Source organism: Takifugu flavidus, chromosome 21 (genome assembly GCF_003711565.1).
Source record: "Takifugu flavidus isolate HTHZ2018 chromosome 21, ASM371156v2, whole genome shotgun sequence".
NCBI classification, from domain to species: Eukaryota; Metazoa; Chordata; class Actinopteri; order Tetraodontiformes; family Tetraodontidae; genus Takifugu; species Takifugu flavidus.
This window is the reverse complement of record NC_079540.1, coordinates 5696408-5713707: the sequence shown is the minus strand read 5'-3', so window position 1 is coordinate 5713707 and position 17300 is coordinate 5696408. Positions and strand designations below refer to the sequence as shown.

The window sequence follows — 17300 nt, the reverse complement described above, 5'->3', positions numbered from 1 at the left end:
TGAGGTTATCAGTAACTAAGCGCCGTTATTTTGTCTACTCTGAATATAGCTGCTGTCATAAAAAAATACGGCGCTGATTAGCCAAGGTCAGCCTGGCCTCCCATTTTGAGTGGCACAATCTGCTGTGCGTCAAGGTAAACGTCCATCACCCTGCGGGGCGGCTGCGGCGCTGCTGCGGCGGGTTCGGTGTCCTTCAGTCCAAGGTAGCGTCGCTCACTCTGAAAAGGCTCAGAGAATCACGCACGGCGGCCGGAGCCAGCCTGAACGTAAGGAGCTATACAGCAACATAGGCTACATGGAGCGGGACTAATCAATGACATCATCAATAACAACCGGCTGCCGGAGAGAGCAACAGTTCATAAAACATCAGTCACATCCTCTAACTGTCCTCCAGTCTGGTGTGTTTAAACTGTTCCGCTGCGTGACATCTGTTCCCCTCTTCTTTTTGTTCTCTCCTCCTTCTCCTTCTCTACTCCCCCCCCCACCCCCCACCCCCCATAATGACCAAGGTCCTGCTCAAGGGTCAAACGTTGGACTACGAACAGCAGAGAATCCCGGACGTGAAGCAATGTGAACCCTCACAAATGGCAAAAGGACAAACTTTAGTCCCCTCTGGTGTCTGAGAACTAATGTGTGATTGGTCAGAAATCCGGAAGTGGGCGGAGTCAATACAGAATCCACAGAAAGATGCAGCAGAGGAGGCGAGCGTCCGCACGAAGAGCCTGAAACAGCCCTTACTGGTGAAACCAAGCTGCCTTAATTGTACATTTTATTCTGAAATGATTAAAAGTCTTTCAGCTGCATCATTAACAATCAATTAATTGTTTTAGAAAACGTCTTTTCATGTTTACAGTAGAACTTACCAATTTAAATGTTCTGTAATTTTAAAAAAAACTGAAAAGCTCCTTCAAAATAAAACTCCCATTTCTCACAATGGTGCCGCAGACTCAAAGAAAGTGAACCTTCATCTCACCACATCGGTGCTTTTCTTCCAAACGTTTCCTTTTTCCCACCCGAACGTTCGCTTTGTCTTCCTGACTGCCAGCCCCTAATTCGGATATTTATTATTGAAACCGTGTTAATTGATCGGTAATGAAAGTTCTGCTGCCCTAATTGAAATATGCTTTATTGAAAATGGCATGAATATAGCATGACCCTCTCTGCTTCTATCAATATTCATACCTCTGTCACCTCCACTGTGTGTATGTGTTCGGTGGTAACGGGGGGTTGCCACGGGAGACGGCCCATTGAGCCCGTCCTCATGCCTCTCTCCACCCCTTTCATCCGTCCTGTCCTCCGTCACCATCTTGTCCTGGCTGCTTTATTTCGCATTTCACTCCTTTAATGTGTCTCTTCAATGTGATAAAACTGATTTGTTTGTCTGCTCCTGGTGTAGTCATAGCGATGGTGAATGTGGTTCGGGGCATCGCTTTAACCCAGCAGTACCATCCCAGTCACGCTAATTGACAGCTCTTAATGTGATTCCGGTCCCGTTTATGTCTCTGAGATCCTCCGTGTGTGTGATCCGGCCCGATGGAGGCCTGTAAAGGCTTTAATTGACCTTTCTTTGCTCCAGACGGCTCCTCGGATGCCTCCTCCTCCTCCTCCTCCTCCTCCTCCTCCTCCTCTGACGCCTCCACCTCCCTCCATCCGTTAGCTTCTCCTCCACATCAGTGAGGTGATCGGGGGTCTCGTAAATGCTGTCGGCAGCTTTGGAAGGCCCCAAATCAGCGTCCTGCACCTGGAACATGGGGTTTTCAAGGCTCACCGGTCGTCCTTTCTCTGTCTGTGGCCTCTGTTTCCACGGTGACTACAATCCCTGCCCTCACCTGTTGATCCCTCCCCTTCTCACCTGTACCAAGCCCACTTCCTCTGACCCTTCTTGTCCTCCAGAGAGTTCTAGTCTCGGGCCTCATGCTCTTCGGCTCACTTCAATCCCACCAGGTTCATCCTGGACAGTCCGAGCATCATCCCGGCCTGTTTGGGATCTGTTTGGTTGTGAGGAAGAAAACCTCTTCAGTTTGATGAAGGCGGTAAAGCTCCAGCTGCTTCTGTGGGGCAGGGAGGGGTAAATCAGGGAAAAGGAAACGAGCTGCATATTTTTATTGCTATTTAACAGATTTTGTTGAGTTAAGCATCGATTCAGGACATGAAAAAGTCAAACGAGAAGCAAAACTGTGTTAAATGCGAAGCAGGAACAGACTTTTAAAGCTTCATGTCTCCACGAGGATAATGAAAGAGTGGGGGGGGGGGGGGGGGGGGGGGGGGCTGCCAGACCATGACGATCACCCTGGACTGGACGCTGCGTCCACAGAGGAAAATTAAGGGCGGTGATTTAAAGAGAGGGGTCAGATTCTTGATTAGCTGAAGCGATGAAGGAGAGGAAGGAGAACAAACCTGCAAACACTTAATTCAAAACGTCACAGCTGATATCTAAAGGGTTCCCGTGACGACCAGCTGGACGTCTGTAGGTTAACGAGTGCAACCTGGATGGTGTAGCAGCAGAGGAGCAGCCAGGCTAACTTTTGCTTGAAGAGTTCCCGTCGATCGAGTCTGATCCCTCAGCAGGCCGACGCCTCGGTGCCCGTCTGTATTTTATTTTGTGAATCTGTTTCCTGTTTTATTTTGGTACTTCTGCTTCCTGCCTGTGTGTGTGTTGGTTGTTTTTCCTTCATTTGAGTAGTTTTCACCTGTTTTTTTATCGTCTTGTGTTCTTTTAATCCTCGTTTCTCTCTTGTGTTCGACACCTTTTGACGTCTTGGATTTCTGCCTCGCGCCACCTTTTGCCTCCACTCGAATCAAACAGCTTTTCCCCGGATTTTAAAACCTTTGTTTTGCCGTCTGTCGCTCATCCTTTTTGCCTTCTTATACACTCACATAGCTACACGCATACCTGTTGCACAGAAACGCATACAAACGCACTGCCATGGCGACGGTGAAGCGGACCCAGTTTCCATGGTAACAGAGACAGGGACGGTCGCTGAATACCCAAGGACGTTTCGGAGCGAGGGAGGAGTGGAGAGGTGGGCCGGAGCGGGAAGTGATAACGTCAACCTGCCACATTGCATAAATTTGGGCTGCAGCAGTGACGGATGCGGCACATTGGATTCACCCCGTTTAAACGTGAGAGTTCTGAGCGTGCACGTGTGTTACGAATCAATAGAACTAAGAAATTTGGAATTGTTGCGAAATAAGAGCAGCTTTGTGCTGCCAAATGAATGCTGCATCTTATTTTGAAGGCCCGTTGAGCAAATGTCAAAGGTTCTGTTGTGTTCTATTATAAAGGGCACAAGAACCCTAGTGGAGTAACTGGGAATCAGCTTTAGTTACCCCCCCCCCCCCCAGCTGAACCAGTGGAGTCGTTAAAGTGTCAGAAAGAAATGAGAAACCAGTTTCTATTTCAGTAGATGTAGATGTATCACCGCAGACGGGAGGTGATGCATCTTCTGAGGGCCTAAAATATCTGCTGGGGTTAATTTCGGCCCAGCTCGCCTCCGGTTCTGAATGAGAGCCGGGCTTTAATGAGCTCCCAGCCTGACAAAGCATACAGGTGCTGGTTGGTTCTGGCCTGCGAGGAGGCGCGAGAGGGGCGAAGGTGACGGGGATTTTCACTTCAAAGGCGGCCGAGAGAACGGCACAGATTAAAGCGCAGCAGGAATCAAAGGGGCCTCAGGTGGTGGGCAACACACAGGTGTCCCTCCGTCCCGCTGTACACGTTTGTGTGCACACGCACTCTATTTTTACCTCCGTCACCAGCTTCAGTTTGGTTTTCACAGACAAGTGCTGTTGTCAGAGATAAAAGGGGGTCTCCCACTGAGAGGAGTCAAACTCGCCGTACCAGCTGTACCAACACAAAGCGCGTTAGCCACAGTAGCACAGTCGTGGTGTTACGCTCCTCTCCGTAGAGCTAGCTCATGCTAGTATCCAGGATAAATTGCCGTAAAGGGTGGTGTTAGCGAGCATGGAGGGATGTTTATGAGGATTTACATGTTCATATTTTATCCTTTTAACTAATAATGTGACTGTAGAGACCTGCTAGGCTAAGTAGCATGATAGCAACAAACCTGAGCAGCTAAATGCAACCATGAAGGCAAACGTGGTGGAGGAGTTAGGACAGAGTTGGGTTCTTTTTTATAGACCAGTGATGCAGGAAAACCACTGGTGGGAAGAAAGGGAAAAAAGCAGAGGAAACGTGGGAGAGAAGAGGGTGAGAAGGTATGAGAGGGTGAGACGAGATGAGAGCGAAGGAGCCACTTCATACGGCTGACATTTACTTTCTGCTTCAACTGTAAAGTAGGAAAAATTATCACCCATGCTTGCGCACACACACACACACACACACACACAAACTGGTGGTCGGGGTTAAGCTTCGCAGCCTCTCCACTCGCCCACTCAGCCCTACATCCTCTAGAACAGTTTGTCCGGTCCATTTCCGGTCCTGCGGCCGAACATGTCTCTGCTACTCATCCTCATACTGAAATCATTCATATTTGCACGATAGTTTGGTCAGTTTCTTCTGCTCTTAAGTGCCATTATGACTTTATAATTCCATCATTGAATAAACACCGCCACCTACAGCACACGCCCCGCAAATGCATGACCAACACCGATGACGTAATTATATAGGGTTCTGTCAGATTGGGTGTGATAGCTGGTTAGATTTAAGTCTGTCACGTGATCACTGTAGGAATAATCCAATTAATTCATCCCTTTTCCACGTAGAAAGGAATGAAAATGCATTTCAGGACCACGGTCAGCGACACCCATGGGGTGTAATGACTAAACGTCGCCGCTAGGTGGACACATCCGGATGAAACGAACTTTTCTTTGATTTATTCATTAAAAACTAACCTGATAACTTTTTATTTAGTAGTTGAAACGTCGTGTTTTTAGTAATAAGTGCAGCGCGTGTGTCAATTTCAGTGCACTTTAATTCCAGAACTATTCAGAATAATCCACACGTCTTGGCATCATCAGCTTTAATTTGATTAAACTCTATTTACATTAACACATTTTGGTATTCTCTAATTAACAGTTTGTCCACGAAACAACCAATTCCATTGGTGACTTGTCATCCGTCTCTCAGAAGCTGCTACAAATGCTGAAAATAGCAAACGAGGTAGAAAATAGACCCAAAAAAATGCAAAAAATGAAGGGTTCCAAGGCTCCTTAAACTGTTGGCAGCATCACTGTAAACATCAGGTTTTTCTGCTTTATAAAGATTTTTTGGCATTTGTTGATAAGCGTCAAGGGACCGTCTCAGTTGTTGGAGGTCAAAGTTCATGTCGGGGCAACTGTGACCTCATAATTTCAGTCATTGCTTGGCGATTTCCTGCTCCTTCATGCCAGCTTGAAGCATCAGGTCCACCACGTTCTTCTCAAGATCATCGATGCGGGTCCCCATCTCCTCTAGTGTCTGCGTGAAGGAACGCTCCGACAGTGATGACCGAGGCATGCTGGGTAAACCTCCTCCCCAACTCTCAGAGAAGGGAAGGACGAGCACCCCCTGCTGTCCATCAAGTAACATTGCACGGATGGGTGTGGATTTTTCAAGTCAGTTTTACAGCATAGTCAGTGTAGAGTCCAGTTAAATTCTTCTAAATTTAATTCTACTAAATCCTTCTTCAGTGATGCTACCATGTGTGTTACTGACTTTTATTTCCACCACAAATATTATTTACTGTATTAAATATTCGGAATTGTCGCCCTCTCGTGGCCACACTTGTTACCGCATGTCAACAGACGGGACACTGATTCGTACACTAGGTACTTAAAAAAGGATATTTTTGTTCTCCAGTTGTTGCGACATCTCCCGAAATCTCTCCTGAATTCGCTGCATTGTTTTATCCATCTGAAGGAGGACAAAGTTGTCAGGAATCGCGGGTTTTACGGTAGGTTTTGCCCAGATGGAAAAACTTACCGTTTCTGTCATGTCCGCAGCTGAGTTGTTGTCAGTTTTAGACATCGTTTCCTCAGCAACACGCTGATTCTCCGTCATCATTTAAACTTCTATGATTAAACCTCAAAGTAATAAGTGACTACGTTAGAGTCAAATGTGTCAATGACCATAACAACCCGGAGAAAACGTTTCTTTCTGGTACTTTAGCTTAAACGCCAGAAACTACCGAGCTTCCGGTTAAGGAAACAGTTCTTTCAAAATAAAGTTCACTTGAACAAACGAAAATAGCCGATTCAGCGGAGCGAGCAGAAAACACCTTCCTGCCAATGATTCTCTCTGCAGATTCAATGTTTAGATGAGTGAGCTTCACTTTTGCAAGGTTATAAATCATTTTCGCTTCAATGTGGGTAATTTTTCTCTCCATAGAATTAACTGTTAATAACAGACCATAGTGACAGCTGACAGAGGAGAAGACGGTTACATAACTGTGACCTTTTTAAATTTAATAATCCGGAGTCTCCTGTCACTCCCGATGATTATGAAAAATGTATAGCTGCTGTTGTGAACCACCGCTCTCAAAATAAACTAGGACATAACCTAAAATATTTAAGATGGAGCTGAGACTTTTTTTTATTCCTTGAACCCATTTTCTGTATTCTGTCAATGCCATTCTTAAATAAAACATGTATTCTGATGGATTAAATTAAAAGGCACTACTCAATGTAAATGATAACCAGTGATAACCAGTAACCCAGTTAGAAGTAGCAAATTAATCCTCTGTAATTTATTTTAGAAAAATGTTATCATCGTAAAAGCTACATAACATATAGTCAATCATTTACAATAATGTTGTATCTGAAAGTGTAAAGAAAATGATCATATTTTTAACGTTTGTCTATCCACGTCCGGACAGTTTATTTTAGAAAATAGTCAAAAAAGGAGGCAAATGAACATCCAGCTTTTACTCCAATGCGCTGTCGGTTGCTGCCGAAGTTGTGTTTACAAGTCTGTGAACCATCTTGACCAAATTAAGCATCTTTGTAGAAACACGTGACGTATGCGGAAGTGTAGACTTCTCTGATGAAGAAAACAGAATACAGGCGATCCGGGGAAGAGCGGGGCTCTTTAAGGTTGGACGCACAAAAGTCTAACTTTATATTAGTGACCTGTAAATATTATCGTTCCTTTGCTGTTTTAAATCTCGTGTTCTTACTTTCGTGTTGTCTTTTATAGCAGCTAGCCTTGAATCACCGTCCTGGGACCCGTTAGCTGCTCGGTTCTTCTCTTCTGGAAACATTTGCTCTGATTTCATCCGCTCATCTGATGGTAAAATAACTAATATAGCATCGACTTCACCGTTCGGTCGAGTCTTTATTCACAGTTTCAGTGGCTGGTTTGTCTTTTCCGATCCATCGCTGGGCTTGTGATGGCGTGGCATTAGCTGGGAGGATGCTAGGAGGACTCGGATGTTTGTGCACCGTCGATCTGAGGGAGCAGCCGGGGAGACGCCTGCACCGCCCCCGGCACTGACCCGGTGACCGTCAGCTGACATCGCTTCTCGGCTGGGCTTCGCCGTGCTGGGGATACCGACATGGAAGATGAGGCGTTTGAGCAGATCGTGAGCGTGTTTAACAGCCTGGTGTCGTGGATCGCCGCCGGGGCCATGGTGTTCGGCGGGGTGGTGCCCTACATCCCCCAGTACCGGGACATCCGCCGGACCCAGAACGCAGAGGGGTTCTCCACCTACGTGTGCCTGGTCCTGCTGGTGGCCAACATCCTGCGGATCCTCTTTAGGTATGAGAAAACTGCTCTAAATGCTCATTTAGTGGACATTCTCTCTACAGGATCTACAGGATTTTCTTTGCTACTGGTTTGACACTCCAACTCATTAAGATTTATAACACTTAACGACCACAAAGTCCACTTAAGCAGAACCTCAGATCTGCTACTCGTTAACCCTTTTATGGTTCTATAGGTACTTGTACTATGGCGAGTTGTTGTGACGTTAAATATAGGAAGCGTGCGGCTGAAGTGCACATTTCTCAGCGTATCCACACTTTGGTTTCTCTCCTGCCAACAGATTCGGTCGCTACTTCGACACCCTGCTGCTGCTGCAGAGCGCCATCATGATCGTTACCATGCTGGTCATGCTGAACCTGTGCACCGGCGTCCGCATGGCGTCTGAACTCGGCACCAAGCGGCGCTCCTTCATAGGTCAGGAAACAGGGGCCTCTTTACAGTTCTGATAACACTCACTGGTATCAACATTGTGTGAAACTTGCTTTGAATGGATGTGTGTGTGTGTGTGTGTGTGTGTGTGTGTGTGTGTGTGTGTGTTGGAGCGAACAATAATGGCTGTAGAGGAAAGGTGAACGTGTGAACGTGCGATTGGGTCTCTGCAGCCACAAGGTCACTCCTATTATATATGAGTAATCCAGTAAAACCAGTTTGGACACACACACATTAAACGGCTTCTCTGCCTCTGAGACGAACTTGATGTTGGCATAAATGAGCCTCTGAAGCTAAAAAAAAAGCTGAAAACTCCACTTTGTCTTTTGGGTTTTTCTGTATTATTTTACAACCTCCAATCAAAAACACTGTAGCAGGAAGCTATTTGTTTAACAAGCTAACAACCACAGAAGTGTGTGTGTGTGTGTGTGTGTGTCCTGTTCATCTAAGGAAACAGCTTGACTGGATCCTGGATCTCGGCTGCAGCAGCTCCTTTGATGTGTGTTTTTACCTTTTAAACCTTCTTTTTTTCAGCTCTTCAGCTTCACGTTGAACCATATTGGAATCATCTGAACCTTAATAATGAATAACTTTTCCTAGAAATAGTTTTCCTCCTCAGCATATTTGTATAAGCATTGACCCGGGTCCCCCTCCATGTCGCACCATGACCTCACACAAACTTCACTCAGGTGACCCGTTTGTGGTAGCAGCCTAATCTCGCCGGACTGGAAACACTGGGATGTTTGGACCCCCCCCCCTTGAAAAGGGAGGACATCCCTTTGGGGTTTTCTCGCCGCTGTCGGCTGCTAAACTGTAACGTGTCGGCTCTTCGGAGGGTAAAAGATGGAGCCAGTTGTGACACTCGGCGGTTTAAAGTCATGATTACAACTGATGAATCGATTTCACTGGGGGAAAATGAAGAAGCTCTTCTTTCTCTCCTTTATTCTGCGTCTGTAGCAACAGACAGTAAGGACGAGGAGATCAGAATCCCTAAACGGACCTTTCTGGGTACGTACAGAACCTCAAGTGCAGTGAAACATCAGTCCTAGTCCATCCTCCACCTGTGTGTCTCATGCATGACGTCCTGCCGATGCTAACGATGCTAACGACACTAACCCCTCACGTTTCACCTGCATGTTGTGCTGTCGGAGCTACAGCCGCCACCCTCCACTCCATCAGCACCACCTCAACTGATCCGCTGCTGTTCTGTCTTTAAAACTGTTCACAGACGCCATCTTTGTCACCCTAGGGCAAACGTGGCAGCTCTAGTTGTTGGGCCACCCATTTTGGCGGCTAACACACTTGCTAACCCTCACGGCCTCGCCGCTCTACCTTTCGGAGGAATTAGTCACCTCGACTTTTGCTCCAACTTTGGACCAGCATTTCGGATCAGCGTGCATGTGTGTGATGACTCTGAGTGGTGCATGCTGACCCCCCCCCACTCCCCATGGCTGATTTACACAGATAGAGTCAATGAACGGCGCTCTGTTTCAGAGCGAGGCCTCTTTTCCTCATGACCTGTCGCCGTTGTCATGTCAACTGCAGAAATCTTGGTCATTTTCCGGCTCATTCTAGCCCAGGGAGGAAAATCAGGATTGCCTTTTTAACTGATTTAGCTGTTGCTAACGTACAATGAGATCCATTCATCACCTTGATATGTCTGTGTAACTGCATGTTGATAAAATATTTAAAAAAAAATCACTTTTAGTGGATGGCACAAGAGCATTTTTAGCCTCATTTGACCACATTTGTACACTAATGGCCATCGAAGGCCATCCTGTTCCTGGTGTGGACGCTAGAGGGCAGCAGAGGACAATGTGCGATGAAATGAGGCTGTTGGACAACCTGCTTATTTTCCAGCATAACTTCCACATTGGTTGTTGATCATATTTATCATTGACCCTCCTGTCGTAGCTCCGGGGTTGGGGGGTGGGTAGGGTTGGTCAGATCCTCCACTGAGCAACATCCGGGTTGTGTGGTCGCTGCCTCGCAGGTCTGTGCCTGCGCTTCAGACTGTTAACCGGTGAGATGACGCACGGCGAGCTAGCGGGAAGGCTGACGTCCACGCTGCCTCTGAGTCGCCACCAGTGTTCAGTCAGCATCACACGTCCTCCACCTGAGCCCTCCTGTTCCCTCCTGTTTGTTCTCGGCCATCATCACTTCGGGTCTGTGCGTCGACCAGCCGGAAGATCGAGAGGAAGGTCGCAGCGCGGCCCAAGGTTTGAGCAACGGAGGAGGGGAGCTTCATAAGTAGCACATTTGTGAACCTCAACTGGCAGCTGGAATCCTATCGGGCATGTAAGAGCTCAGATTGTTGGGCTCTGGTCCTGTGTGTGGGAGGCTAGCAGGCACAGACCTGCGAGGCAGCGACCACACAACCCGGCTGTTGCTCAGTGGAGGATCTGCCAACCCTACCCCCCCCAACCCGGAGCTACGACAGGAGGGTCAATGATAAATATGATCAACAACCAATGTGGAAGTTATGTGGTTCTGCAGATGCTACGCTAACAGGAATGAATCAGCTCTTCCCGCAGCTCCAGTCGTCCCCTTAACTGCGCCCGCGGCTCAGCCGAACTGTTCTGTAAAACCTCCGTTTGGAGCTCCTCCTGCCCGTTAGCTGTCCTCCCTGTCCTGTTGTTCCCGCGCCTCCCACGGGTGCGTCCTAGTGACAGCGAGTCCCTATTCTAGCCGACCAGGAGACGACGCCAGAACAGCCGGTAAACAAGCCGAGGAAGTGTCCAACTCTGCTAGCCTCCCACACAGCACTCCTCCGTACTGCGAGGAGACATATTCTTTTCCCTTTTTAAAACTTTTGAGCGTTCCCTGACACCAGGAGAGGCTAAGCTAGCTGCTTGACAGCACAGTGCTGCAGATGACACGTCTCCCGCCGCCGGGGCTGCGCGCACGTGTCAGCTCCCTCCCACAGGCCCCCAGCGGACCGGCCCCTCGTATCATCAGTATTCCTTTGTGCTGCATGTGAATCCGTGCGTGCCGGCTTCTCCGGGTGGACGGCCCTTATCAGGCGGCGCCAGCCTGGTCCCGTTTGGCCCCCTTTCAGTCCGGCGGCTCCGCTGTGGAACACAAATTCTGTCAGAGCACAAACGGCTTTGTAACAGCGGACTCGGCGTTAATTACATTCCCAACAGAACCGGATGCTCCAGCAGAGGTTTTGGGGGCAGACGGGACGTCTTGCCGGACGGTGACCCGGTTGGAGCTCGCCGGTGCAGGAATGCTAAAACATTCCTTAAACGCAACCCATTTAAACATCAAAGGCTTTTATATTTTCGCTTTGGCATCCAGAAAAAGGAGTTTTGGTCTTTTTGATGTAGCTCCGTCCCCAGAGCGGAAGCCTCCGGAGATCTGCAGTCGGCCACTTAGCGTTCCGATTTGTAGATAAAGAGCTACGGCCATTAAAAGCTTCCCTGACCCGTTTCAACCCCCAGAAACGTCTCCAAGCTCGGAGTGGCGTGCGTTGGTCAGACGCTGCTCCTGTGAGGAGGACGGGATGCGGCGAGCGTCAGGTGCTGACGTGTGAGGAGGCAGATGTTCACCAGAGGTGAGAAGGTGCCGCAGCCTCGTGCTCGCTGCTCCTTCATCTGTGACCCACAATAAACATCAAACCGGTCGACAAGAGCCGCCGCTTTGATCTTTGCTTTGATTTTGGACAGTTCTTTTCCCTAACGCGTCAGCCTCCGGTTGCTGGTTGCCTTGACAACCCTCAGGTGGGGGGTTGACTTGGGTTTGAATTATGTTCTTGTTCGTTTATAAAAGCAGAACAAAGGAAACAAACCTCAGAATAAAGTGCTTTCATGTGTTTGTGGTTGGAAAGAGAAGAAAAGTCCAGACATTCTCCCCCTCTTCCTCAGACTTTGACTGGAGCCACTTCTGGTCGTGGAGCCACTTCCTGGACTACGTGCAGTGCGTGCTGGCCTTCACGCTGGTGGCGGCCTACGTCACCTACCTCCTCCTGGACTCCGCCGTCTTCGTGGAGACCCTGGGCTTCCTGGCCGTCTTCATCGAGGCCATGCTGGGCACGCCGCAGCTCCACTGCAACTACCAGAACAAGTCCACGGAGGGCATGAGGTACCGGCCGCCCGATCGCAGCTCTAGCACACGTTTGTAGCAGATCGGTGACGAGCGTCACGCTGAAATGAGGGAAACGGCCCCTCTGCGGGCCCCCGGCTCCTGCCAGCCGTCAGCCAATCACAGCAAGCCGTGATTACCGTCTTCATCATGTTGAGAGCAGGTTTATTTATGAGCTCTCAGCTCTGAGGGGAACGTTGTTTTTGAGGTTCGGCTCCAGACACGCTGCCACGTGCTTATTAAGTATTTCTGTCACCTGTCGAGCAGGCAGGCAGCGACCGCCGGCCGGCTGACAGCACTTTATTACGCCGACACCACGATTCTGGAGTTCCTCTGAAAATCCTTTTGGAAAGGAGCGCCACATTAGCCGCGGGGCTAATGCAGCATTTGGGGCGAATTGCCGCTAACTGTTCGGCAGTTTGAGGGTTTAAATCGGCGTCATCGTCGGTTTACATCCACATTCAGGAGGGGACGAGATGATGATGGTGAGAGCTGCACCAGTTCAGCCACAGTCCAGGACACGCAGGACTTCCTGCTCTCTGCCCCAGACCTCCGCCCTCCCCCTTCTCCGTCGCTGGAGTCTCAGATAAGAGACCCCCGGCTGAGCTCTGTGTCCTCCCAACCGGCCATGACGGCTCCCCGGCTGAGCTCTGCCCTCGCCGGCCCGGGTTTTAATATAGTTCCTCCATCTTGCTGTAACAAGAATATTTATGACTCTGGTGTCTCACTCAGTGAGAAGAGGTGAGGCTTGTTGCCTCTGAGGTTGCGTTGCTCTCTTCTCCTGGAACACGTCCTGCAGTTTGGCGTGCACGGAGGTGGACGCCGTCGTTTCCGCCTCCGTGAGCTGCGTCCCGTCGCTGTGCACAACCTGTTGAGTCTGGTGGGCCGTTGCTAGGATACGTCACCTCAGCAGCCCGTTCAAGGCTTTTTTGAGTGTCGCTACTAAAGGGCGGAGAAGTGAGTTAAATTTCAAAGCGAAGCGAGGAGCCGCCATGTGGAAGCGGCTTATTTATGATCCGATGCTCGTGTGAACCAGCGGCGACGCGAACGCAAGCCTGGCGCCGGCGTTCTCTCCCGCTAGCACGACGCCGCTGCCTGTTTACTGTCCGTGTTGTGATTAGCGTGTGGCGGCGATAGAGGGATAAAGGGGGCTGCTGTGTGTGGTTGGAAACCTTCCCAAGTTTGGTAGCAGCTAACGTGGCTCAAACTTCACAGCGGTTTGTTTGAGCTGGACTGAATATAGAAGGCGGAGGCTGGACGGAGCTGTTTGAGGGTTCTGAAAGGCTCGCTCGAGTGGTGACGGTGACCAGTCAGCCGTAACACAAACAGGACACAAACCAGCGAGGTGGGAGCAAAAGCATCCACACACACATCTGCGGCCTTATAAGGCTGAGCTGCGTCCCAGCGTCCCGGACCAGAGCGCCAGCGCCTTATTTAGCCTCGCTGGGAAGGATGGGATGTCGGAGCTGGGTCATCTCCACCGGCGGGGTCAGAGGTGCTGCTGTCCCTCCACTCGCCCACCAACACTTTGCTTTTCTGCGCGTACTTTTGAGAGCTGATGAACCGGTGCAGACGGCGGCCATGTTGGCAAAGAAGGCAGAGAACCGCCGAGCGAGTTTCCAAAAAGTGGCATCTGCTCGCCTGAAACAGGAAAAAGATAAAGTAACCCATTTCGAGAAACTCCAGCCAAGACAAAATCAGTCTCTTCCAACATTTGAGGCGAACTGAATGAGAACAAAGCGAGAGTTTTGCACCTCCAGAGCAGCAGAATGAAAAAAATGCTTTTAATGGACACCTTGGCTGTGGCGCCAGACGTCCCATCAGCCCCTGAAAAGTTGCTCAGGTTTGACTTGGCTTAACTTAGATGAGGTACCATCACAAACGAACCGGCTCACATCCAAAAACCTGCGAATGTTCTTCTGGTTATGTGACCTTATTGCTCAACAGCGCCGCGGCGGTTCATAGCGGTACTGCAACATTTGAGAAAAGGGGGGGGGGTTACCCAATTTCCCCAATTTCCCCAATTTCCCCCTCTAGACGTGTATCCAAAGTTGAGCATCAACGATCATAAATTGTCGTTTGGCCTAACTCCCCCAGTTCCACCTGTGTGGCCCTCTTGTGCGCCCGTCCTTTCACTTGTTATACAATGTTCTCAGTGTCTCACCTCGTTCGCTGCATCTCGGCTCGTTTCCTCAGACGGCCTGGAGGAGCTGGGGGAGGGAAAAGGAGGGAGGGATTCCTCCCACACAGCTAACAAGTGTGTGTGAGTGAGTGTGTGTGGGGGGGGTACCCACAGGTGAGGGGGCTGATGGAAGCATGTGGGGTGATCAAGGATGGAAGAAAGCACGGCCACATCACCTCTGGGGTGTTTCTGGATCCAGTAAAACTTTACTTCCCGACCTGTTGAACCCCCCCCCCCAAAAAAAATAAAAATAGTGCTGATGCAGCAGAACCACAGAGTGTAGCCGGCAGGACGTCGCAGCATCGGAGGCCTCCAGGGTGTTTCAGTGTGAAACCGCAGAGACGTCGTGTCCAAGTTTCCCGTCGGAAAGGAGGAAACTCCAGAAGTCACTTTTAATGGGGCTTTTAGAGGTAATGTCCCGTCTTAAGTGCACCAGTTTGCTGGGTGTAAAACCCCACCAGACCTCCTTTTCCCGCCTCATTTGTCCAGCTCCCCGTGAACAGAGACGAGGACGGAGCAGTTTTCCCTCTTTGATTTGTTAAACTGGTTTTAAGCAGGCACCCCAGCTCATACTGGAAGTGCTGGGACGGAGGCCCAAACTAAGATGAAGGATTCCCACTCGCTCCCATTATGGAGGTTATTGTGGGAAATGTAATTTCCTGTCTGATCCGATGTGTTCGTCTCTTAAAATTAATCAGTCCGATCGTGTCTGAACCAGGTGATAACGGATTTAAAATGCATTCCGGCTCTATTATCCTGGGAAAAATCTTCATTAAAATGAGTTTTACAGTGTTTTGGTGTTGGAGTTGATTCAACAGTGCGTCTATTTGTTAATTCTCGACTCTTCTCGTCTCCTCCAGCATCAAGATGGTGCTGATGTGGACCAGCGGCGACACCTTTAAAACCGTCTACTTCCTGCTCACCCAGGCCCCCGTGCAGTTCTGGACCTGCGGGCTGCTGCAGGTCTTCGTGGACGTCGCCATCCTCTTCCAGGTTTACTACTACAGCCGCTACCCGCAGAAGCCGCTGTCTCACACCGTGTCCCACGCCACCAGTGCTAAAGCGCTCTAAAAGCTCCGCCCAGCTTTCAGAGGACGCGCCGGCAACGCTCATAACCACGTGGAAGCACCCCGGGCCTAGAGCGCATGAATGTAGACACGGGGGAACCCTGGAGATCGTTTAGAAGCGAAGCGTTTCAGCGCTCCCCGACGCCACGCTCATGCACGCTAACAGTATTACGCACCCACATGAACACGGTCGTACCTTCTATTCACCGCAGGCGTGCGCACCCATGGACACGTGGACAATCAGCCGATGACCGTCGCCGCTGCCTTAAGACGCGCTCGACCACGGCTCGCCACCGGCGAATGTACCAAACCAGCACGAGCTGGACAGTTAGCCAGTTGGACCGAAGCCCGGCTCAACTTTGTGGGAAGGGAAAAAAATGGAATCAGGATTTACCAAATGTCCAGCGAGGACGTTTTCACCATAAAGCTGCATTTAGCCTCTTTGCTTAGCAAGCCGCTAGCTTGCTACGGCTAACCGCCACGTCCTGGTCTGCTGTTAGAGGTAGAAAAGCACAAACGGTCACAGGGATCCTTGTGGCCACATCAGCAGATGCTTTTAGAATTGTCGTGTATTTAAAGGAACTGTAGGTCAGACGGACTCAGAGTTACTGCTACTGTTAAATTAGGGTGACTTCGGTCGACTAAGGGGGAATTTATCAAAGCCCTGGTCGGAGTTACCGTCGCTTTTGATGCAAGTAGGAAGCTGAATTATTGTTGTTTTCATTTTTGAGGCTTCTCAGTAACTATCAGGTGGGTTTGGGGCTTATTTTTTTATAACTCTTACAACAAATTCACCCCGATTTCAGCTGCGTTTCGTCCTCCGAGTCACAGCTGATTAATTTCCTGTTGGACGGAGCAACGGCCTGATAATATTGATGATGATGATGTTTATGTTGGTCTTTTTTTTCAACCCATATTTGTTTTATGATCCTTCAGTTTTCAGAACGACCTCGAAATTGTATTCAATCATCTTTTCTATCCTTTAATTCACCTTTTGTTAGTTTCGCTCAAATGTACGTTGCTACATTGTAACAAATATACCTTTTTAATGCTCTGTGTTGTATTTAATTCTATTATTTGTGTAAATTCCCAGCTGCCTGACACCCAGCAGGCCGTCTGTTGGTCTGGAACAAAGAGATCTACAGCAGAACTTTTATTTTTGTGGGTATTTTCAGCAGAAACCTGCAACGGTTCCACTGGGAAACCCTCTGTTCAAATATTAAACAGAGTCCTGTAAACTGGACGTCCTCCTGTAGGATAAATAGTTAAATCAAATCTCCGTGACAACATTTCCATATTTCAGGAGACGCTGGTCCTCCTGTGATGCCTTCATAATGCAAACCATCCATTCAGGTTAGGATTCCGCGTGTTTAAATGGAACATTGAAACGTGTCCTGATCCGAACTCTTGTGCAGCTTTAATTGGCTCCAACACGACGGCTGCAGGAGTGGTTTTTTATCCCCAGTCTGACTTCAAAGCAAAGGCCCCGAAAATGATGATTTTTGAATGTTTGTGGGACGTGTTCTACCCAACGGTGGGGACCAAAAATTAGGTTGTTCGAGGAGAATCAAACTATAATTAAGTCCAGTCTTCGTTTACTCACGCACAACGTTTCTGAGCTCTAACGAGTGTGTTTTTCAACATTTTCTCATTAATTCAGCACAGATCCCAGGTGAGAACACAAGTCTTTAAGGGAGTTTCAAAGAAAAGAGGACGAATCGGTGATTTTTATTGTATCTATTCATTTTACCAAGTTATATTACATCATGAGCTAATGCTAATCTGACCTTATTTTAGGTCATTGAGCTTAAAAGGCTTCAAAAAATGACACGACAGGCAG

General features: G+C 48.9%; 2 protein-coding genes and 1 long non-coding RNA gene across 7 annotated transcripts; 1 reads left to right on the top strand and 2 right to left on the bottom strand.

Moving 5' to 3' along the window:
* Positions 1-752: 752 nt before the first annotated feature.
* LOC130518282 (uncharacterized) lies at positions 753-2132 on the bottom strand. Its single transcript, XR_008947979.1, has 2 exons — positions 1853-2132; positions 753-1741 (listed from the first exon to the last, which is right to left on the bottom strand). It is a non-coding gene; the product is annotated as an uncharacterized LOC130518282 (long non-coding RNA).
* A 2832-nt stretch (positions 2133-4964) lies between these two features.
* Positions 4965-6624, bottom strand: LOC130517991 (heat shock factor-binding protein 1). Its single transcript, XM_057020267.1, has 3 exons — positions 5921-6624; positions 5785-5851; positions 4965-5412 (listed from the first exon to the last, which is right to left on the bottom strand). Exons 1-3 carry the CDS (start codon positions 5999-6001, stop codon positions 5315-5317), a joined length of 246 nt encoding a protein of 81 aa, XP_056876247.1. The 5' UTR covers positions 6002-6624; the 3' UTR covers positions 4965-5314.
* On the top strand, positions 5873-16514 carry LOC130517990 (solute carrier family 66 member 2). 5 transcript variants are annotated; one of them, XM_057020262.1, is made up of 8 exons: positions 5873-5891; positions 6944-7029; positions 7133-7225; positions 7341-7693; positions 7980-8113; positions 9086-9136; positions 11995-12211; positions 15254-16514. In XM_057020262.1, exons 4-8 carry the CDS (start codon positions 7491-7493, stop codon positions 15462-15464), a joined length of 816 nt encoding a protein of 271 aa, XP_056876242.1. In that variant the 5' UTR covers positions 5873-5891; positions 6944-7029; positions 7133-7225; positions 7341-7490; the 3' UTR covers positions 15465-16514. The 5 variants fall into 5 exon arrangements, with proteins under 5 accessions (XP_056876242.1, XP_056876246.1, XP_056876243.1 ...); XM_057020266.1 differs by lacking the exon at positions 9086-9136 and having other exon boundaries at positions 5874-5891; XM_057020263.1 differs by lacking the exon at positions 5873-5891 and having other exon boundaries at positions 6929-7029.
* Positions 16515-17300: the final 786 nt, after the last annotated feature.